The sequence below is a fragment of the Leucopleurus acutus genome (genome assembly GCF_964270905.1).
Source record: "Leucopleurus acutus genome assembly, chromosome: 5".
NCBI lineage: Eukaryota > Metazoa > Chordata > Mammalia > Artiodactyla > Delphinidae > Leucopleurus > Leucopleurus acutus.
Genome location: NC_139147.1, coordinates 6,166,667 through 6,190,394, shown reverse-complemented (window position 1 = coordinate 6,190,394; position 23,728 = coordinate 6,166,667). Strand labels below are relative to the sequence as shown.

General features: G+C 36.0%; 1 protein-coding gene across 3 annotated transcripts in view; it reads right to left on the bottom strand.

Annotated features, from left to right (window-relative positions):
- The window catches only part of BRWD1 (bromodomain and WD repeat domain containing 1), a 122,870-nt gene that overhangs the window by 12,791 nt on the left and 86,351 nt on the right, over nt 1-23,728 (bottom strand). For 2 of the 3 annotated variants that reach the window (XM_082840229.1, XM_082840231.1), the window contains 11 exons: nt 22,097-22,208; nt 21,000-21,061; nt 18,214-18,369; nt 17,866-17,986; nt 16,824-16,949; nt 15,275-15,347; nt 14,134-14,175; nt 12,196-12,342; nt 11,283-11,435; nt 4,529-4,695; nt 1,047-1,273 (listed from right to left, as the gene is read on the bottom strand). In XM_082840229.1, the coding sequence (XP_082696355.1) occupies nt 1,047-1,273; nt 4,529-4,695; nt 11,283-11,435; nt 12,196-12,342; nt 14,134-14,175; nt 15,275-15,347; nt 16,824-16,949; nt 17,866-17,986; nt 18,214-18,369; nt 21,000-21,061; nt 22,097-22,208 (1,386 nt within the window). The remainder of the gene's footprint in view (nt 1-1,046; nt 1,274-4,528; nt 4,696-11,282; nt 11,436-12,195; nt 12,343-14,133; nt 14,176-15,274; nt 15,348-16,823; nt 16,950-17,865; nt 17,987-18,213; nt 18,370-20,999; nt 21,062-22,096; nt 22,209-23,728) is intronic. The other variant, XM_082840230.1, reaches the window with a different exon arrangement.

The window sequence follows — 23,728 nt, the reverse complement described above, 5'->3', positions numbered from 1 at the left end:
GAAAAGGTGTGAGATGAATAATTTAAATAGTACAGGTCATTTCCCCCCACCATAATACTTAATGAGTATATGCACAAGTGTAGGCACAAGATAGGAAACCAAATTTCCTGCTCCTTCATCCAGGCTCAGTTCTTGCATGCCTATCACAAAATAAATATTGCATCAAAATGAGTGGGAACATACTGTTGAAAGACAAAATTCTGCTCCATATTACAACCCAACTCTACGTCAAAGAACAGAGTGGCTGTTAGAAGGGTATCAGTCACCAAATCGTGTTCCTTCCTTTGAAATTGCTCTGCAGTTTGCCCACTCTGCCTGCTCCTACTGTATCCCACTTCCCATCATGTTGACTATGTTTCCAGATTCTTCTCCTTCCCCACATATCACTGCCAAACTGATTAATCTTCCTGAAACAGAATTCGTCATGTGATTCCTTCACAACAAGGGACCCTATTAAGTAATCCAAACTTTTCTGCAAGACTTGCCAGTCTCTAAAATTTGGCTGCATTTTACCTGTTTGATCCTACTATTTTAAATCACAACAGTGATCATTATACCATCATCACAAGTCACCAAAATCACTCAGAGCAATATGCAAGTATGTACACACCATGGCCTCATTCGCACAATGCTAACAAAGGGTCAGCGTCAGCTACAGTTATACCACCAAATAGTAATAAAACAAACAGTTTAGAATTTACTAGGTCATCAGCTTTAAACTTACATGATTACCAAGTCCTTTTTTTAATTTAAAGAAATTTTTAAATGTCAAATTTTGCACAAACAGTGGTACTTATATCACATTATTTAAAACCTGAATGATTCAAATTTGCTTAAAATGTGGCTGCACCACTTGCAAAGAACAGTATTTATCAAATATAATCTAATTATTCCATGTATTACTTAAATCTCTTCTGTTAAATTTAAGTTCCTTGAATGTCAAGGTCATGTCTTACTTCTTTATTCTCTCCTCTAAACCCACAGTAACTACCAATGTTACAAACGTGAGTGCTCAACAGGTGAATATATAACATTCCATTTCTCACCAGATAATGTAGAACCATTTGTTAGAGTGACAGGTGTATTTCTCCTCATTCTTTCTGATGATGCCGCTGAATCTGAAGAATCACCAGAAGTAACACCCGAAGAGACACTAGCACTTGTCTTGTGGCTTGTAGAATAAGCTGCCCTACTTGAGGTAGACTGGACAGGAGAACCTACCAACTCAGGAATTACTTTTGCCTGAGATTTTAAGCGCTTCTGCTTGATATTTCTGGTCAAAGAAAAAATAAAACAATATTTAACAAAACAGAGGATGCCTAAATAAAGTGTATTATTACTTAACCTGAGAATAACTTTATGATCAAGACATTAAAATATTCATTATTAACATCTTATTCTAGCATGGATTACTGTTCTCTTTAAACTTGACATCATTTTATTCCAAATTTGAGTAATGAACAAATGATCCAAGTAACAGAATTACAGAAAATCATGCTGAATACCTTAGATTCTTTGGATTAAATGCTAAGAGGAGCCAACATTTATGTAATACAGGCATTCATTCATATTACAAATTTTTTTAAAGTTATATCTGCAATAGAGCTTGTGATGTGATGTGATTTTGACTGATTGATTGATTTTTGGCTGCACCACGGCTTGCGGGATTCTCAGTTCCCTGACCAGGGACTGAACCCAGGCCACACAAGTGAAAGCCTGGAATCCTAACCACTTGGCCACCAAGGAACTGCCCATATTACAAATTTGAGTCTCAATATGACAACATTCCCTCTAGGCTCCTATTTATATATTCCTAAAGACAGTATAAAATTAGGAGAAATTGACAAAACCTGAAGAGAAAGAACAGAGAGGCAAAAAAGAGAACAAGCTAGTTTTTTTCTGAGACCAATCTGTTTACCTCTAAGGGCCAATTCACCAAAATTGGCCCCTGAGCCATGGATTATGGTGAAAAACAGTGGAAGTTTAAGATAAGACAATCTTTGGGTTTAAATTACAGATCTGAGTAATATTCATGTTTTTTAAAGATAATCCTTTAAAACAAAAGGATTTGGTTTTGTTTTCCTTTAAAACAAAAAGACAAAGGAGCTTTTAGGAGCTTAAAGATAAGCACAATTAATAAACTATACTTCAATTTTTAAAAAACACAGTTCTTTTAAGCAGTTATTGTTTATCATAATCAAGAAAATTCAAGTTTCCAAATGTAAACAGACCATGTTTAAAGACAAGTAGTCTTTCAGTTTCCATGTGTTAAATCCAATCTGTCAGCTACAAATGGGAGGGGGACAAATGACTGTAAAACGTAACATCTTGGTTTCCTCCTTTTATTAAAAAATAAAAAGAAAAAAAGAAAAACTCAAACTTGTTATGTCAAAATTTTAACTTCCATTAATATCAGCTGGAGGGTAATACAAAAAGAAATAATTATATGCTTATATACTTATCATAAGTATATACATATTTATTTATTTATTTATTTATTTTTTGCGGTACGCGGGCCTCTCACTGTTGTGGTCTCTCCCGTTGCAGAGCATAGACTCTGGACGCGCAGGCTCAGTGGCCATGGCTCACGGGCCCAGCCGCTCCGCAGCATGTGGGATCTTCCCGGACCGGGGCACGAACCCGTGTCCCCTGCATCGGCAGGCGGACTCTCAACCACAGCGCAACCAGGGAAGCCCATAAACTTGATTTTTAACAGTAGACAAGGTGATAGTAGCTCAAGAGTGAAAACTTTTCCTTTTTATCCTATCCTTTATGAAGAAAAAAAATGCAGAAGGCCTCAGAGACCTTTGGGAGACCATTAAACATACTAACATATGGGAGCCCCAAAGGAGACAAAAGGAGCAGAACAAAGTACCTGAAGAAATAATGGCTGAAAACCACCCAAATCTGATGAAAAACATTATACATCCACAAAGCTGGACAAATTTCAATAAGGATAAACGGAAAGAAATCCACACCTACAGTCATTTGCAAGATGAAGACAAAAAGAAAATCTTGAAAGCACCAAGAGAAAACTCCATATGCACAAGGAAGGGAACCTCAGTAAGATTAATAGCTGACTTCTCATCAGAAGCACTGGAGGTCAGCAGGCAGTAAGATGACATATTCAAAGTGCTAAAAGAAAAACACTGCCAACTAAACTAGTCTTAAATAATAAAAGTGAAATTAAGACATTCCCAGATAAACAAAGATTAAGGGAATTCACTGCTCGCATGTCTGCCTTACAAGAAATATTAAAGGACTTCAGGTTGAAAAGAAAGGACACCAGAGGGTAACTCAAATCTATAAAAAGAAAGACCACTGGGAAAGATAATTACATAAGTAAATATAAATAACAGTGTAAGTAATTTGTTTATTCTTATCTGATTTAAAAGACAACTTCATAAAACAACCTATAAAGATATAAACTGTATGACAGTAACAGCACAAATAAGAAGGGGAAGGGAGCTAAACTAGAACAGAATTCCTATATCTATGGGAATTAAATAGTATTAACCTGAAGTAGATTGTTTTCAATTGAGATGCATGGTGTAATCCCAAGAACAACCATGAGGAAATCCATCAAGGGTATAGTGCACATTCAAAATGTAAATGATGGGTTTCCCTGGTGGCGCAGTGGTTGAGAATCTGCCTGGCAATGCAGGGGACGTGGGTTTGATCCCTGGTCCGGGAAGATCCCACATACCATGAAGCAACTAAGCCCGTGAGCCACAACTACTGAGCCTGTGATCTAGAGCCCACGAACCACAACTACTGAGGCTGTGTGCTGCAACTATTGAAGCCCGCGCGCCTAGAGCCCGTGCTCCGCAACAAGAGAAGCCACCACAGTGAGAAACCTGCGCACCACAACCAAGAGTAGCCCCCGATCGCCACACTAGAGGAAGCCCACGTGCAGCAACAAAGACCCAATGCAGCCAAAAATAAATAAATAAAATAAATTTATAAAAAAAAAAAAGTACATGAAAACAAACTAAACACTGAAAAACTCAATTTCCATATTTCTACATGTCAAAATATCTATAAATTTGATAGTAATGTAAGCTACATAGTCATAAATGGCAAAATATAAATATTAATTTACTATAAAGAGAATAAATCCTTCATTTTATATTTCTTCTCTACAACTAATCCCCAGTGAAAATAGAGTGCATTACATCTAACTGGCATTTTCCCTTACACGATCAAATGCTCAATAGCCATACACAGTAATCATTTTATCCTCTGCATTAAAAACAAAACTTCTTATGCAAAAGACAAGAAATATTTTGAATAATCCTTAGTAAGATTTAGTTGATGCTTTTCATTAAATGCTTACAAATGTATATAATTAAAAATTAATGCAACAGCTCTATATGCAGAGAATGCTTTCAAGCCATAAAAAACAATGACTATTCTTTAGTGAATATACTGTAAAATGATTAAGAATTTTTAGCTTAATAAAATCAAAGAAGTATCACAACCTGAAATTTTTAAAAACTGCACACAAAGACTGCAATAACCAATTTACCTGATACTTTTGTTAGACTGATTGACACGGTTACAATTTTGCCGTCTCTTGAACCTCTGGCTTCTTCGAAGTTTTTCACTGAATTTTTGACCAATCTTAAAATCAGAAGAGATTTTCTTCATTTTTTCTTCAAATAAGGCAGACAATCTCAACGTCATACTGTAAATCTGCAAGGACATGAAAGCAAAACTAGTACTATAAAATATCTTTTAAAATATTTTTACAAGTAAAATTATAGTCATTGAGGCTACTTGTAATCTATTATATCACTGTTATAGATAAATGACTGTTCCTTACTTCATTTCCCATCGCTTCCCTGCAAGGACAGTGGAAGTATCAAATACACACTTCTCCGATGAAAAGAAAGTAATTTTAAATCAATCAACCCTAGGGTTGTATCTAGGATTTATGTCTGTATGTCAATGGTTCTCAACTGGTTTCTTCCACATCTACCTGTACAAATCCCCAAAACGCCTCCTTCTCCCAAACTTAGATAGGAAGTTGGTTGGTTTTTTTTTTGCGGTACGCGGGCCTCTCACTGTTGTCGCCTCTCCCGTTGCGGATCACAGGCTCCAGACGCGCAGGCTCAGCGGCCATGGCTCACGGGCCCAGCCGCTGCGCAGCATGTGGGATCTTCCCGGACCGGGGCACGAACCCATGTCCCCTGCATCGGCAGGCTTACTCTCAACCACTGCACCACCAGGGAAGCCCCCTGGTTGGTTTTAAGGCTGCTATTTAGGCAGCAGAAAAGCAGTGTCTCCTTGGGGCAAGGGAACAAAAGCACTTCTACACTACTCTCTACTTGAAATCTGACTGCCTCTGATGCCACTTAGATTATTATTGGGAAAAAAACGATTGCTTACATCCAAAAGGAGACATTACGCCCTATAACTTTATATAAGATTGTGTTCTAATAACTTTTATAATTAAATAACATCAAATCTTCAAAAGAACAGCAACGTAATGTTGAGTGCCACTATAAATAACTTTTTGGCACAGCTCTGTATTCACAGGAAGTACTCTTTACTCATCCACAATCATTCCTGTAAAGTAAAAATCTAATATTCAAAAGCTAAATATCAATCATTCTGGTGCATGGTAGAGGAGGGTGAAGAGACTAACACTGGGGAACCTTTAAAAAGTATGTAAAATGTATGAATTTGCCATATTCATATATATATATACACACACACACACACACATACATATATACACACATACATATACAGGTATCCCCACTTTCAAAAACGCTTTCTGCCACTTCACTTTTACAAAAGACCTACTTTATTAGTACTTGTTTTCGCTAACTGAAAAAAAAATCCAAAGGAGATTTTCACTTCTATGAAAAAAGGTGAAAACAGAGTTCAGCATTTGTTTGCAGCAAGCTGTTATAGAGGTAGTGCGTACCCCAAACAGCAAGAGTAGCACCGCCAAGCTCCTTCCCCAGCAACTACACTCAGCATCTCAGCATCAGGTCACCTCAGTTTTTTGTTTGTTTGTTTTTGTTTTTTTAGCAACGTCCCAAACCAGAGAGATATATTTATTATGGTTGCTGAGCTTGCATTGACACGTTATCACCCAAAGTCCATCAGAACCATTAGGGTTCATTCTTGGTGTTGAATATTCTATGGGCTTTGACAAAAGTATAATGACAACAGATTTTCCCTTTCGGCACTTTGAATATGTAATTCGACAGCCTTCTGGTCAGCAAAGTTCTGGCAGAGAAATCAGCTGACAGCTTTAAGGGGTATCTATTACGTTATGACTCTTTGTTTTTCTCTTGCTGTCTTTAGAATTCTCTCTTTATGCTTAGCTTTTACCATTTTAATTATGATGTGTACACCTCTTTGTGACTCATTTTGTTTAGGCAGGTCACCACAGTTTTGAACTGTATCTGTGAGCATCTGTGCTTTATCTTGATCTATTCCGTGTATCTGTTATCAAGATGTGTCCTAAGGTAGCTGGTTCTTCACCTAGAAATGGGGTATGTTCAAATACAGAAGGAAACCTATATACACATACATATAATAAGTATATGTGAAATCTGTAATCCCTCTTTATCTTTGAAGTGGTCTTTAACAGTTATTTCCAGTATTTTGTATATATATTATTCTTTTCCCTCAAACCTGAACTCTAGCATAAGTCACCAATTTTAACAAGAGTGATTTTTTTTCCTCAATCGTATTAAGTTTGAAAGCTCTGATACTCCTGAGTACCACCACTTTCATCTGAAAAATTCAATAATACATTTGAATTAAAAATAAAATTGTTTAACAAAAATGAGTGCTAAAATTATTGGTTCCTCAACATGAAAAAGGGCATGTGTGAAAAACCCACAGTTATCATTATACACAATGGTAAATGACTGAAAATCTTTCCCCCTTAGATCAGGAATGATACAAGAATGCCTGGTTTCACCACTGTTATTCAACACTGTACCTTAAATTCTACCAGAGCAATTAAACAAGAAATAAAAATAATTCAAATTGGAAAGGTAGGAGTAGAACTATCTCTATTTGCAGATGAAATGATCCTATATATAGAAGCAATCAAAGATTCTACAAGAAAGCTATTAGTGCTAACAAATTAATCCAACTAAATTACAGAGTATGAGATTAACACACAAGAATCTGCTCTGTTTCTATACACCAACAATGAACAAGCAAAAAAGGAAATTAAGAAAGCAACTGCAGGGCTTCCCAGGTGGCACAGTGGACAGTGAGAGGCTCACGTACCACAAAAAAAAAAAAAAAAAAAAGAAAGCAACTGCATCTCAAATAGCATCTGAAACAATAAAATATGTGGGAATAAATTTAACCAAGGAGCTGTGCTGTAAGACTCTCCACTGAAAATTACAAAACATTGCTGGAAGAAATTAGACCTAAATAAATGGAAAGACATCTGGCGTTAAAGGATAGAAAAACAGTAGTCAGGATTTCAATACTGCCCAAAGCAATCTACACATTCAATTCAATCCCTATGAAAACAGACATGGAAAAAGTCAATCCTCAAATTCATAATGAATTGCACCCCCTGAACTGCCAAAACAATCCTGAAAGAGAACAATTTAAGAGGACTCAAATTTCCTTTACTGCCAAACTTACTACTAAAGCTACAGTAAACAAAACATTATAGTACTGACACAGAGACAGACACTCATATGTATAAACCAATGGAACAGAACTGAGTTCAGAAATAAACCCATATATCTATGGCCAACTGATTTTCAAAATGGGTGCCAGGCCATTTAATAGGGAAAGAATAGTCACTTCAACAGATGTTGCTGGGACAACTGGATTTCTACATGCAAAAGAATAAACTGGACCTCTATCTTACACCATACACAAATATTAACTCAAAATGGATCAATAGCTTACATAAGAACTAAACCATAAAACTCTTAGAAGAACACATGAGGTGAATCTTCATGACACTGAATTTGGCAGTGGATTTTTTTTAAACTATTTTGAACACTATTTCCAAACATTTCCCTCTATAAATTACTCCTTAATATGTATGTTTTGTGCAAGTAGTCTTTTTCCACAGTTAACACTGTCTATAAAAAATAATTATTAAAATTAGAATTAATGGGGCTTCCCTGGTGGCGCAATGGTTGAGAGTCCGCCTGTCGATGCAGGGGACACGGGTTCGTGCCCCGGTCCGGGAGGATCCCACATGCCGTGGGGCGGCTGGGCCCGTGAGCCATGGCTGCTGAGCCTGCGCATCCGGAGCCTGTGCTGCGCAATGGGAGAGGCCACAACAGTGAGAGGCCCGCGTACAAAAAAAAAAAAAAAAAATTAGAATTAATGGGTCAAATGGCACTTAAGTTTCTGACACATATTTTTCAAATTGCTCCATAATAGTGTTGGGCATCTTACAGGCTGTGTGACGCTAAGTAGCAATGGGTTCTTAAACATGAAACCAAAAGCACAAGAAACCAAAGAAAAAAAATAGATTAATTGGACTTCATCAAAATTAAAAACTTTTCTGCATCAAAGGACATTATCAAAAGTGAAAAGACAACCTACAGACAAAATAACTGGAAAACATTCATCTGATTAGGACTTAATATCCAGAATATATTTAAAAATTCTTACAACTCAACAACAAAAGGACAAAAATCCAATTAAAAATTGGGCAAACCACTTGAATAGATATTTTCCCAAAGAAAATATACAAGTGGTCAATAACCACATGAAAAGATACTCAACATCATTAGTGTACTGACTATATTTTCTTATTTTCTGTATCATTGATGCTCTGGCATTTGGAGCCTTGATCCTGGAGAGACTACCCCATCCCAGGGCTAGTTCCCAGAGATAGCAAGTGGCTTTTTTTTGCAGGTGTACCTCTGATACAGAAAACAATCAATCCAGAGATCAAACATCTAACAAGTCTTCTTTATCAAACTCTCATACACCAAGCCAATATTCCCCCTACCCAAATCACCCCAGGGCCAGGAATCAGACATCTAGAGACCACCCGTACAGATCAAAGCTCCAATTACTACAAACTAGCCAATCCCAGACTGTTTACTCTGCCCTGCCTTGCCGTCCTGTGAAAACCCCAATCTAAGCTCTGCGCCATACTCTTCCCTTCCCTCCTCTCCCCTCTGCCTACTCATCAACCTTGTATCACACACTTCTGTTTCTAGGGATCTGTGAGTATAAACTTCTTCCTTCGTGACAATTCATGTCTGCATGTCTTACTATATCTGATTTAAATAAATTCTAGATATAATTTTTAATAAGTCGTAACATAAATACAAATCAAAACTACAAGGAGATAACACTTCACAGTTACTACAATGGCTATAATTTTTCTAAAAAACACAGAAAATAACAAATTTTGGCAAGTATGTGGAGAAACTAGAATCCTCGTACATTGCCAGTGGGAATACAAAATGGTGCAGCCATTATGGAATATAGTTTGGTGGTTCCTGAAAAAGCTAAACATAGAATTACTCTATGAACCAGAAATTCCACTCTTAGATATATACCCAAGAAAACTGAGGACAAGAACTCTTACAAATACTTGTATTCCCATTAATCACAATAACCAAAAAGTAGAAACTCAAGTGTCCATCAAAAGATGAATGAGCACGGGCTTCCCTGGTGGCGCAGTGGTGGAGAGTCCGCCTGCCGATGCAGGGGACATGGGTTCGTGCCCCGGTCCGGGAAGATCCCACATGCCGCGAAGCGGCTGGGCCCGTGAGCCATGGCTGTTAAGCCTGCGCATCCGGAGCCTGTGATCCGCAACGGGAGAGGCCACAACAGTGAGAGGCCCGCATAACACACAAAAACAAAAAAAAAAAGATGAATGAGCAAAATGTCATATACCCATACAATGAAATATTATTCAGCCAAAAAAAGGAATGAAGTTCCAATACAGGCAACAACATGGATGAACCTTTAAGATACTATTTTAAGTGAAATATGCCAGACACAAAAGCCAAATATTGTGTGATTCAATTTGTACGAAATATCTACAATAGGCAAATTCGGAGGGATACAAAGTAAATTAGAGGTTACCAAGGGCTGAGGGAAAGGGAGAATGTGGAGTTACTTGCTTACTGGTGACAGAGTTGCTGTTTGGGATGATGAAAGAGTTCTGGAAATAGCGGTGATGGCTGAGCAACACTGTGAATGTAATTAATGCCAGTGAACTATACATTTAAAAATGGTTAAAATGATAAATTTTGTTTTATATATATATGTAACCACAATTTTGAAAATTTGGTAATATATACTAAAGCCCACTAAATTGTGCACTTCAAATGCATGAGTTGTATGATGTATCCTCAAACATATTTTAAACAAAAGGGAAAAAGACATGAATGAAATTTATTTTCTGTCTGGAAAGAAAGTCTCGCAAATGGTGAATACTGACAACACAAGCTTGGAAAAATGTTAGACTTGTATGTTAAACTGATCCAATAAGCAATTTGGATACTGAATGCAATGAAAAGGTTCTCAGATTAAGAGAAGAATTAATGCAGGCAGTCTGATAATAAGTAATGAGGGAGAAGTGAAATTAAGACAAAATGGTTAATTAGCAGTGATAGTCACTGATGATAGAGAAAGTGCTGTAACATCAAGCAAGGGCTTTATTTTAAAGTCTTACTCTCAAATTATTGCTTTTTTTTTTAATTACCCAGCACACTGGCTACAAAGGTTTATGAATATTCACTGAGAGTACGTGTATCCTTTTGTGTATTTATTATGTTTCAACAAGTTTTGAAAAGTTATCCAACATAGAACATTTGAACAAAATTTAGGAATGTCCACTCTACTTGTGTTCTTAACTAATCAGATGGCCGATGTGTTTCTTCTTCAGATAAAAAATGTTAGTATGCCATCAGTAGTCCACGCTCACTTCAGATTTTCCTTTTCTTACTTTTAATATTCTTCCAGCCTCTATCACTAAGTTCCCAATCCACTTTTCAAGATTCCCATATGTAAGAAAACACATTTTTCTCACTCTATACATCAAATACAAATTTGTTCATTTTTCACTGGTGTCCTCACTCGCACCAATCCTCTTTTGTTTATAAAACTTGAGGAAAGCGGAACAGTGTCACAAGGAAATGATGTTTCCTAAGCAGATGCCTGGGCAGTGGCACTCTATGCTTAACAGTGGTCTTACTCTACTCACTGATCTTTTATGCTCCCACCTCTACCAAACACTAGAAAATTACCATCTACACAGATCACACGTACTTTTTTTCTTTTTTATAAACCACTTTTAAAATTACCTTTGATCTTTTATTTGGTGTATATGCTTTTGCATTGCTAAATATCAACCGGATGTCTTTGCAAAATTCCAAAGGGCTGTCATAATTTCCCGCTTCTAAAGTTTCCCTTACTGTTCCAAAATCCATTGGAGTATCTATAATATCTCGGTAATCCTAGGTTTTAAAAACAATAATTAGTTCAAAGATTCGATTCCTGTTTTTAGAAATGTAAGTGCATCAAATCTCTAAAATATTCAAAATGACAGAAGAAAAAAAGGGTACAAGGATCTTAAGAATCAACAATAATTTTAAAGAAGACATCCAAACATATGGACAAGAAATATAACAAAATTATATACTTGGCAGCAAGATATGAAATTGTTTTTATTTCCTTCTTTATACCCTTCTATAATTTCTAAGCTTCCTACAGTAAATTTGTGCTTTCTAATCTTTTTTTTTTTTTAGGTCATTTTCCATTTCCCTATTAGAAAGTAAAGACAGACACTTTTAACCAATTCATAGTTTTCCTGGGGCTGGGCCTACTAATCCTCCAATTATATTACGTAACACTGGTTAACTACGTCTTAACCCAAGTTACAAGGGTGTCTATTAATTCAAGAAAACTATGTAAAACAACTCTTCCACAGCTGAATTAGTGGTCAGAGACAAAGTTAACAGGAAGCCTAGTCATCTTACTTTTTGGTTGCTGGGGGTTTTTTCTTTCTTTTTTTTTTGGGCCACGCCACGTGGCTTGCAGGATCTCAGTTCCCCGACCAGGGATTGAAGCCGGGTCACGGTAGTGAAAAACCCAGAATCTTAACCACTAGGCCACCAGGGAATTCTAGACATCTTACTTTTTAATTTGAATACCTCTATCCCAATCTCCTCTACACCAACAAGAAAAGCCCCAAACATTCAAATAATGACAACTTACTGGATATTCAACCAAATCAACAGGTTGTCTAAATGGTTCAGAATCTTCACATTGAAATATTAAGTTCACTAGTTCCTTACACTGTTTCTTCCAGTTGCTTTCAACATAATTGGTTGCTTTGATGCTCCTTGTTTTCCAATCATGAACCTAAAAATACATTCATAATATTAAAAGTTTTTTCAATCTTGGAAAAGCCACACTATGGTATGATATAGTATAATGGTAAGAATGCAACAGAGCTGTTGTCTTCTGTATTATGTCATAATATGTCATTACATGATTTTCTATCTACTTGGGGAAAAAAATCCACTTTTTTAAAAAAACCCTGTGTCACATCTGTTACTCTAAAAACATTTTCATTCCACCACTTATCTCCTAAGTTTAGAAAATGTTCTCACAGAACATGAAGTATTACAATGGATAATGCAGTAGGCAGAATAATGCTCCCGAACACGTGTACATCTTAGTCCCAAGAACCTGTGAGTATGGCAAAAGGGATTCTGCAGATATGACTAAAAGAGTAGATAGACTTTGAGATGGGGAGACAGTCCTGGATTATCAGGGTGGGCCCAATGTAATCACAAGGGTCCTCATACAAGGGAGGCAGAAGAGTCAGAGGCAGACTGGAAGATGCTATGCTGCTGACTTGAAGATGCAAGGGGACCATGAGGCTCCAGAAGCTGGAAAATGGAAGGAAATGAATTCTACCCTAGAGTTTCCAGAAAGGAACACAGCTATGCTGACACCTTGACTTTAGTCCAGTGAGACCCATGCCAAACTTCTAATCCACAGAACTACAAGGTATTTTTATTACTTAAGGCACTAGATTTATAATTTGCTACAGCAATCACGACAAATACTAAACAGATACTAAATACTTAGAAGTCTGTTTACAAATGAAATTATATGAAAATGGTAATAATTCAAATCTTAACTTTTCATTGTTATTTGAGGCAGCATATTATGAAAATTGATGTGATAAACAGCTTAAATTTAAGCATTTGAATGAAATATAACACTATTAAGCATTTTCCAATTAATAAGCTTTACTTTTAATTAACATTTACATAAGAGCTTCAAGAACTGCTGATGACACCACAATTTTAACTACCCAATATCCAAAGCTTATTTCCCACTTTGTTCTCCCCTATCCTCCCAACAAATCCTCATTTTTAAAAAAGGTTCAGTCACCAAATCCTAGTTAATTTTCCCATTAAAAGGTCTCATCTTCTTTCCTTCCTCTCTATTGCAGGCCAACACTATTCTTTTGTTTTGCTTTTTTAATGGCCACGCCACTGTGCGCTTGTGGAATCTTAGTTCCCTGACCAGGAACTGAACCCGAGCCCTCGGCAGTGAAAGTGCGGAGTCCTAACTGGACCGCAAGGGAATTCCCAGCCAGCACTATTCTTGACTAAGTTTCCCACTTTTTCTCTGAGATTCTTGCAATGAACTCCTAACTTTAATACAAATCTATCTAACTTTAATCAAAATCTGTTTTGGCTATGGAATTGACTCTCTACTGTAAATTTAAAAGAAATCTTTGGTTTACAATATCACCATAATCTGCTCCCAACGTAACAGCCAGACACAACCACTTTGCTCACTCCAAAATTCAACCCCTACGCCAGTCAGGCCAATGCTCTCAGTAGCCCACTGACATGCCACACTTTCCTACTTTTTTAGCTTGAATCATAATAACCCTTACTTTTCAAGTGTCCTCTTCTTACTCTATCTCATTCTGAGGACACAGTGCAAATCCCAACCCTTCCACTAAACCTTACCTAGCCATCCACCTTACAGTGATTTCTCCCATTTCTCTTATAAAATATTCAATATCAATATCAATGTAACTTTTCAAAGACAACACCTAAAATCTTATGTTGATTTTAAAACACAGAGTAAATAAACAACTAAGGTTAATCACACAAATTAACTTACTCTCCTTCTTCCAGAAGATGTTTTAGGAAGATCACTATCATCCTAGGAATAAAAATCAGAGCATTTTAAGTGTTAATATTTTCATTATATATGCAATAATCTTAGCATATCAAAGACATTAGGTTTACGAGGGTTGTAACTTGTTAACAAAATCTCAAAATACAGACTATCAGATGGTCTTTGTGGCACTCACCCTCCAAGAAACCAACCCTTATTCTTATTCTTAATAACCATTTACATTCCCTAACGTAAACATGCACTAAATCCAAAATATAGCTATAAAAAGTTGCCTTGTGCATGTCCACAGAAGACATGCCCAAGGAGCTTTAAATTTGTGTTTTTACCTCTTCCATAAAACTCAGAAGAGTCTCCCACAGATTCCTACATTTTGTACGCTACACATTTTCTTATTCCCTAAATCACATATTAGCATCCCCATTTTTATTCCAATGAAAATCAGTGAACTACAATGATGGTTTGTGTAGAAACTGACACCACACTGTTTTTAAAAAAATATCCTTCCTGCAACTCCATACAACAACCTGATTTTCTATGAAGTGAAATTACACAACATCAATGATATCTGCCTTTACTTACACTTCAACACCATATTGAGTGAAGGATTTTAGGGTACTTACAGCATGGTAAAGTTCATTAATTTTTAATTACAATTAAATCCAACTCTCAGAAACTGATTTTTTTTTTTTTTGGCTGTGCCACATGGCTTGTGGAATTCCAGTTCTCCAAACAGGGATTGAACCCAGGCCACGGCAGTGAAAGCACCGAGTCCTAACCACTGGACTGCCAGGGAATTCCCTCAGATGCTGATTTTACCAAAAACATATCCAAGGTACTTCTTATAATACACCTTTCTCTATCTCAAATTTGGAAAGAGAATATATTCCACACCTAAGTTAATTCACTTAGACATAACTTGTTTATTTAATATCAATTATTGGCTATTACCTCATTGATGATCTAGATAATTTTAAAATGTAGTTTTATCAAGTGCCCTATTTTCATAGTTCATTGGAATATAGCAAGAATTGATTTAGGTAACCAACGTTTTCTACTTCACTCTTCATTCTAAGTTATCATTTGAAATTAACAAAAATCATTATAAAATTGACAAACTTCATACCAAATCCCCGGCATTTTGCTCATCATTTTCAGAAGTGTTAGAAAGTTCTGAGATATTTGTACAGTCTTGACTCCTAAAAGACAATTTTTTAATTTAACAGTATGCAAATGTAGTCCCTGTCTCCAAATATTCAAACTACAGGTTAAGATACAAACAGTTCCCCAACTATGCAAACAGTTCCTATGCACACCTAATTTCAAGCAGTAGAATATCAGGTTTTTACTCTATCCTCTGTGGAAACAACTGACCATACTAGAACACTGAAAGTTAATTTTTTTTTCAATTTAAGTGTGTACAGAAATACTATATGTATAGCCTCAACTGGATGAATACATGGATGAGTTTTTCAAAGTTATCACCACTAGTAATATTTGTACAGTGAGTACCAGGAAAATGGTTGATTTGAGATAAAAAAGAATAGAAGCAAAAAAGGAAGTAAAAACTGAAATAAATTATATCTTAACCTCACTGTAAACACAGCAGAAGAAAGAATCATAAAATAGGGGTATCTAGACACAACGGAGATGAAAATGGGTATGTGACCTTCCTGAAGTAGAAAGAAGAAACTTTGGGAGGAGAGGCAGTAAGTTTGAGTCCTCCAGACATCAGACAGATTCAGCCCAGGAGAGTGAAACAGCTACAATCAGTTATTCCCCAGTTTGTAGCCAGATACTGAAAATGATGTCAGAGTTTATAAATTATCTTCTCCAGTATATAATTCTTTCAAAGAATTTTTATAACTGGGGGAAAGGCATACAAGGTCATACAGCAAAATCATTCATTTTAAAGGAAAGAGGCTGAGTAATGTGTGCAAAGTCACCCAGAAAATTTCACCAGAACAGATTAGGTTAGAACCTGGATCTCAATCTGCAGGTCAGTTTTCATCCTACTAGTCCAAATCGATTTCCAAATGCAAGAAAAGTGTGGAATATTCACAGGATACAATCCAAAACAGATTAAAACTCAATCTAATCATGAGAAAATATCAGACGAGCCAAATTAATTACACACTACAAAATAAGTGTCCAGCACTCATTAAAAAATGATGAAGTGATAAAAGAAAGGAAAGACTAGAGAACAGATTAAAAGAGACTAAGAAAACAAAACAGTGAATGCAGTGGGAATTCTGGTTTGGATCCTGAAACAGAAAAAAACATTGATGTAAAAGCTGATGAAATCCAGATAAATTCTACACTTTAGTCAATAGTACTGTATCAAGGATAATTTCTTAACACTTCATAAGGACACCACAGTTGTGTAAAATGTTAACCTAAGGGGAAAACAGGTGAAGGGTATATGTATACATAGGGCAACTCTCTGTAGTATAAAATTATTTCAAAATTTTTAAAAATAGAAAAAATTGGACTATTCAATTTCTCATTCCTTTACCTAAATTACAATCACAAAAGAAGAAATGTAAAGAAATGTCATTTAATGTAACACATTAAAAGGGTATAATTCAGAGAGCACAAATTAAGAACTGGATAGTTTTAAGAGCACAATATGCAAAGGCACTTTTCCACAACATCTATAATATGAGGTCACTTACTTGATAAATTTCAAAAGCTGGTCAGTTATCTTCTTAGCTGATCTTGCAATTACACTCTCAGGTTCATTAAATGTTCTGGCATTATGTTCTATATATCTGACTTCCCAAACTAATGCAGATAGCCTCCTTCAAAGTAAAAAACAGGCAATTTAGGGCTTAAAAAATGAAAAGACAGAAACCAAGTAAAAAAATCCAGCATATTAAGCCAGCATGATATATTAATTAAACCGTAAGTGTAAAGTTATAATGAATAACTTTCTAATACTGTCAACTTGATCACAGTCATAAGCAATTATACTGGAAGCTGAACTGCAGAGAATACATTTAAGGACTGAAAGTTGTAACAGATCACTTAATCACATCCAGAAAACCAAAAGGGCAACCCTCCCTTTTCACACTGCCTATAGGTATATTTGAAGCTACTGAGACTCAATGAAGAAAATGTGTTAAATACCATCAATCCTAAGAAAGTCAATCTGACTATAAACTCACAAACTGGTTTCTGAACGAATGCACTACAGAGGTAAATTAACATCAACAATGTGAACTCAAGAAGTCAGTTTTTTGTAAAGATAATTTCTCAAAGCAGCTGAATCATACAGAATACCATCACCTGCTTTAAAAAAAAAAAAATCACTGAGAATGGGAAATTTTATAGTTTTCAAAGCTCTAGAAGCCAGAGATAAAAAGTTGATGACTCTGGGGATTTAATCTTTCAAAGGCCAAAGTCATTACTAACTAAATTTTATATTTAAATGGAGCAGCTTTTGCAAGAAAAACAGACTACTAAAGACTGAGGAATGAAACGTGGTACTTCTCCTTATCCAGGTTCTATCCATACCTACCCACAGGCATCTAACACACTGTCTTACACAGGACCAAGAAATGACTATAACAAAAGAAGAGAATGAAACAGAAAATAATGTCAATCAGCCCCCACTCCACCACTGTCACTATCAGCCACCATTACCTCTGTTAACTCTACCTGGTTAACTGGCCAAATAGCTTTTCAAATTTTTTTTTAAAGTAGGTTTCTACTGACCTGTAAAATCGATTAACAAGTCTCATTCGAATTGTGTACAGATCAGTTGGATAGGCCACTACAGTACAGTACTTTGGATATGTACACAGATCAACTGGACCTGCAAAAGCTGCTGCTATATCTGTAATGGCAGAAGGAAGAATTTTCATCAAGAAATTCATTACCTCTAAGTGATATTTCTCTACAAATCATTCATAAAACAGAGCTACAATTAGCACTACAGGCTTACCCAAAAAGTAATAAATACAAATTGTAATAAAGAACACAACCACAATTATGCTACTGTTTTAAAATACTTTTGTGGAAAAGAAATCTTGAACATAAACTTGTCACCGTAAAAAAACTTACCAAGATTCAAAAGTTGATCTATACCACTAATAATTCGTTCACATTCTTCATCTCTCGATTTCTGACCCCATTCACCATCTTGGGGTTTGTAGAGCAATTTCTCTAGCTCATCTGAAGTGACAGAAATACTGGCTCCTAATTCTTCAGGTGGATCAACTATGAGTCCATCAAAAAAGAAAAAAAAAATCAAACCAAACTAAATATACACTATATTTAAATTCAGTTGTCCAAGTTCACATACAAGATACTAATCAAAGGAAAAAGAAGTTACTTTATAGCAGAAAAACCTGGCAGACACCACCTAAATTAAATGATTAAAGTTAATATTCCCAGTAACAGGACAAACTGCTATCACGTGCCTCCTGATATGATGCACTGAGAAAGACACAACGTCACTTCTCTGACACTCTTGCCAAATATGCAAACTCTGGACTTAATCATGAAATATATCAGACAAACGCAAACTGAGGGAAATTCTACAAAGTGGCCAGTGCTCTTCAGAAGTGTCACGGTCATGAAAGATAATGGAAAGATTCAGGGATTCCAGACTAAAGGAGACGAAGAAGACATGGCAATGAAATCCAATGTGTGAAAGAACATTAGGACCATGGTCAAAATTTGAAAAAGGTCTGTAAGATTAGAATTGTATCAATGGTATTTCCTGATTTTGATAAATGCACTATACTGTGTTAAGATGTTAACATTTGAGAAAATTGGGTGTTCAGAAATTCTTCGTACTCTTTTTGTAATATTCTTAAGTTTGAAATTATTTCAAAATGAAATGTTTAAAAAGTGCAGTAAAAATTGATAATGGAAGAGTATGCACATTTTTAAAAAGAAAAAGAGGCAATGTAAATATTCAGAGAATAGTTTCTTGAAAACTATTTTTTTAAAAAAGAAAAATGTCAACAGAAAGAAGACAAACGTATCAATCTAACAATCTGATAGGTAAAACGATGTTTTAATATTTTAAATTATTTAAAATATTATTATTTTAATATACCTTTCCGAGACTGATAATGCAAATGAGCTTTTCTTCATATGCCTCCAAATTTATTTTTCTGCCTGTTCATGTCTTTTGACAACTCTTCTAAAGACTTATTGGCCTCATTAACATGTAAAATCTCTTTATGCAAGTGCTTTTATTGATTTGGTATCGTTTACAAAGCGGCAGCTATAACTAGCAGTTAAAAGCACTGGTTGGTGCCAGATGGCTTAGGCTGGAATCCAAACTCCTATCCTTTTTAGAGGTGTGTGACTTAGCTAAGTTACTGAAAACGCTCTGAGCCTGAGTTCCTTCATCTGTAAAATTAATAACAGAGCATCACCTCAGAGTAAGATTAAATGAATCGATACATATGAAGTTCTTAGCAGCAGAGTAAGACCTCAAAAAAATGTTGGTTTTCACTTATCTATATATGTTTTATACAACGCAAAATGTCATTTCATATTGCTAAGTGTAGTTATTTAGAAAACATTTTTTTGAAAAACACTCCTTAGTGGGAAGCAGCCGCATAGCACAGGGAGATCAACTCAGTGCTTTGTGATCACCTAGAGGGGTGGCAAAGGGAGGGTGGGAGGGAGACGCAAGAGAGAGGAGATATGGGGATATATGTATCTGTATAGCTGATTCACTTTGTTATACAGCAGAAACTAACACACCATTGTAAAGCAATTATACTCCAATAAAGATGTTAAAAAAAAAACAAAAAGAGGAAAATAAAGGAAAAACTCCTTATTTCCAAAGTAAAGCAAGGCAACAGTTGATGGAGATACGTCAGAGAATAAAACACAAAGGGGGCTTTCCTGGTGGCGCAATGGTTGAGAGTCCGCCTGTCGATGCAGGGGACACGGGTTCGTGCCCCGGTCCGGGAGGATCCCACGTGCCGCGGAGCGGCTGGGCCCGTGAGCCATGGCCGCTAAGCCTGCGCGTCCGGAGACTGTGCTCCGCAATGGGAGAGGCCACAACAGTGAGAGGCCTGCGTACCAAAAAAAAAAAAACACAAAGGAAAAAGGGCTTGACCCTTAAGGCAGACACAAGCAAAAAACACAGGGCAAAGATTTCATGTGTCAAAAATGGTGGATGTGGAAGGACACAAGTTCTTGCATGTTTTTATGCTGAATCAACACTAATATAAAAGAAAGCTTGATGGTGGAGAGATGGGAGCCAACAGATATACAGGGTACCCCTTCAAAAAGTTCAACAAGAGTGAAGTAATTCAGTAGCAAAATGTTCAAGAAAATGAAATGAAAGCTGTTTTAAGGTATAAGACACAAATCCAAACTTGAATGGAGATAGGAAGGAGGAAACTAAAATTGTTGGAGGGAATGAACTAAGTGTAAATACCAGGTCCAAGAGAAGTTCAAAGGAGTGGGACAGCAAGCACTGGAGAAGATACGGCCTTTGGAACAAAGAACTCTACTTCTCAGACAAGTTGAGGTAATGCAAAAGACAGAAGTCAGGTTAGAGCTCTTCTCTGAAGAAAGAACAAGGGTAAAAGAATAAGGATGAGGAAAGAGAAATGGAGGCTAAGTGAAGGAGATCAAGAAGAGACTAAAGCACAATTACATGAGAAATGACAGTTGGTGACTAAGACACAGTGAGCAACAAGCTGGAAACAGGGTAAGAATTAAGGAGCCAGATACACATAATTCTGTTCACTTGTTTTAGTAAAGCTCAGTTACCATAAATTTAAAAATGTTTCTCAAAGACCACAAATGTGCTCTATGTGCATTAGTAACATAAAAACTTGAAAATGTATTTTCATTGTTTAAAAATTACATACCATTATCAGGTATTGGTTCCATGTCCCATGGGCTAAGTTTTTCAATTTCAGTATTGTCCCACCTGTTAAAACCAAAAAAAAGTCTGGTTAGCCCTTCATAAAGACAATTGATAGCACATATAAAATAGATAACTAATGAGAACACTGTGTACAGCACAAGGAGCTCTACTCAATGCTCTGTGGTGACCTACATGGGAAGGAAATCCAAAAAAGAGGAGATATATGTATAGTTGATTCACTTTGCTGTACAGCAGAAACTAACACAACATTGTAAAGCAACTATACTCCAATAAAAAATAAAAAATAGGGGCTTCCCTGGTGGCGCAGTGGTTGAGAGACCGCCTGCCGATGCAGGGGACGCGGGTTCGTGCCCCGGTCCGGGAGGATCCCACGTGCTGCGGAGTGGCTGGGCCTGTGAGCCATGGCCGCTGGGCCTGCGCGTCCGGAGCCTGTGCTCCGCAACGGGACAGGCCACAGCAGTGAGAGGCCCGCGTATCACAAAAAAAATAAATAAATAAAAAATAAACCTGTGGCTAATAACTAGGTACTCACTACAAGAGTAAACAAAAAGATAGGAAATGCAAAAATTAACCTCACTGTAGCAGTAAGTTTAAATAGTATGGTTTTTTTCGAATAGATTATAACTAACAAGTATAAAAATGTATGGTGGATTCAAGGACAAAACCAGAAATCCTGTGTGGCCTGTACCCAGGGTAAGTGAAGAAAGATAGTGTGAAGGCCTTGAATGCCACACTTCAGAATGTGGACTTTGTTTCCACAGCCAATGGAAAGGCAGCAAAGACTTTTTTTGAACAAGGGAAATGAAGTAACATGTGCTCCTGAACAATGATCCTGCAATATTGGGTTGAGGAAATATTAGGAGGCTACAAAAAAGGTCCCAGGGAAGCAAGCAGAACCTGTACCAAGGCGGGTACTAGTAACAGAGGCATTCTAGAGAGATGCTGCAAAGGTGAGACTGACGTGACTTAACAACGAACTCAATGGTGTTTTTTTTAACCTGAAACACATCATTCATACCACAACCTGCCGCAGCGAACAAATGTTTGTAGATGACTGGTTTTCATCTGCATACATACCTAACAATGTAACACTGGAAATGACTATCAGGGTACTGTGGCTGATACGGCTCTTGACTCAGCACCGTTCCAAACCACCAAGCATCGTCAATGATAGAACGAAACCTGTCACCTATAAGAGAGACGACCAAGTCTGAGACATCAATTTGCTAACATTAACATTTTTAACTTACAAAATACCTATGACAGATAAAACAAATCAAATAATATTTTTATCTTACACTTAGCCATTCTCCACCACTTACCTGCAATCTTTAGTGATAAAACATACGTGAAAAAGACATAGTACTACACTCGGCAATTTACCAAAGGTATAAAACCATATAATATAATTGATGAAAACGGTTTATGACTAGGTTCCATTATTTAATGGATCCAAATGCCCACTCCAAAATAAGTTCTATTACAAAGAACAAAATTTAACAAAACTCAAAAATCTTTTACAACGATGTATACAAATCAATATTTAATAAGCATATTAAATATACTTATGAAATATGTAACTTTTCCTGAATAAAACAAGTTATAAACGTATGATCAGAAGTTAATCCATGATTCTTCTAAAGTTGCTGCTATATAAATATCTCCACATAAAACGGTGTTCTAATTCTTAAGATCTCATAATAAAAATCAGGTCTAAATGTACCCTTAAAAATACGTATTTATTATTTAAAAGATTTAAACATCCACATACCCCATTATCTCAGCATAATATAAAAGCAGACAAGCAGAGCTTAGGAGAGCTCCCTATACAAACCAAAGTAACTGGAAAGAATACTTCAACTGACTTCAGTGATTTTAGATTATACATATACATTTCTAAATATATTCTATAACTGTTAACAACTTCTAGAGAAAGAAACTGTATTCGATCTTTGTTTTACATATATTACAAAAGAAACACAGACTGCTGTAATAACCCTATCTCCTCCTTCCCATCCATCCCATCATTTTCAAAACAAAATCAATATGAAAAAAAGTTACTTATCCTTCATTAATAATTCTTTGGTAGATTAACAATTCCTTCTTCAAGAAAAGTTTTACAGAAATAGTATCAATCAAAATTAAAGCTACATATCACTCCCAAGAAAGAGAATATTCCCCACAAATGGTCTTGACTAAAGAAAGTATGCTTTCAATAAATTCTGTAAAACTGAAAAAAATAGCAATATCACAACTATTGGAGCTACATGTTTTGAGGTTAATATATTTTCAAATTTATATAAACATGATCTTTAAGTATATTTTACTTCAAAATCATTAGAAACCCATAAGCCCCTCATCCCACCACCCTTCTACCATTAATAAAATTCAACTTTTGACAGTATTTCATTAATACAGATATTCCAAAACACTTTAACTTTAAAAAGAAGTCTTAATAAATTTTAACAACAAACCTTTTTAATAGAAGGAATATACCAAAATTTTGATGTAACACCAGGATTGCTGTCCAATTCTATAATGTAAATAACCTAATTTAACAAATATCAATTATAATATTTGTTACAATAAGTATTACTGTAATAATAACAAATCCAGGGGCTTCATTTTGAGAAACCTAATACAAAAATATATGGTTACTAAGTGAGCCAGTCTTTGACACCAAGAATTAGTTAGGTAATATTTTTCTTC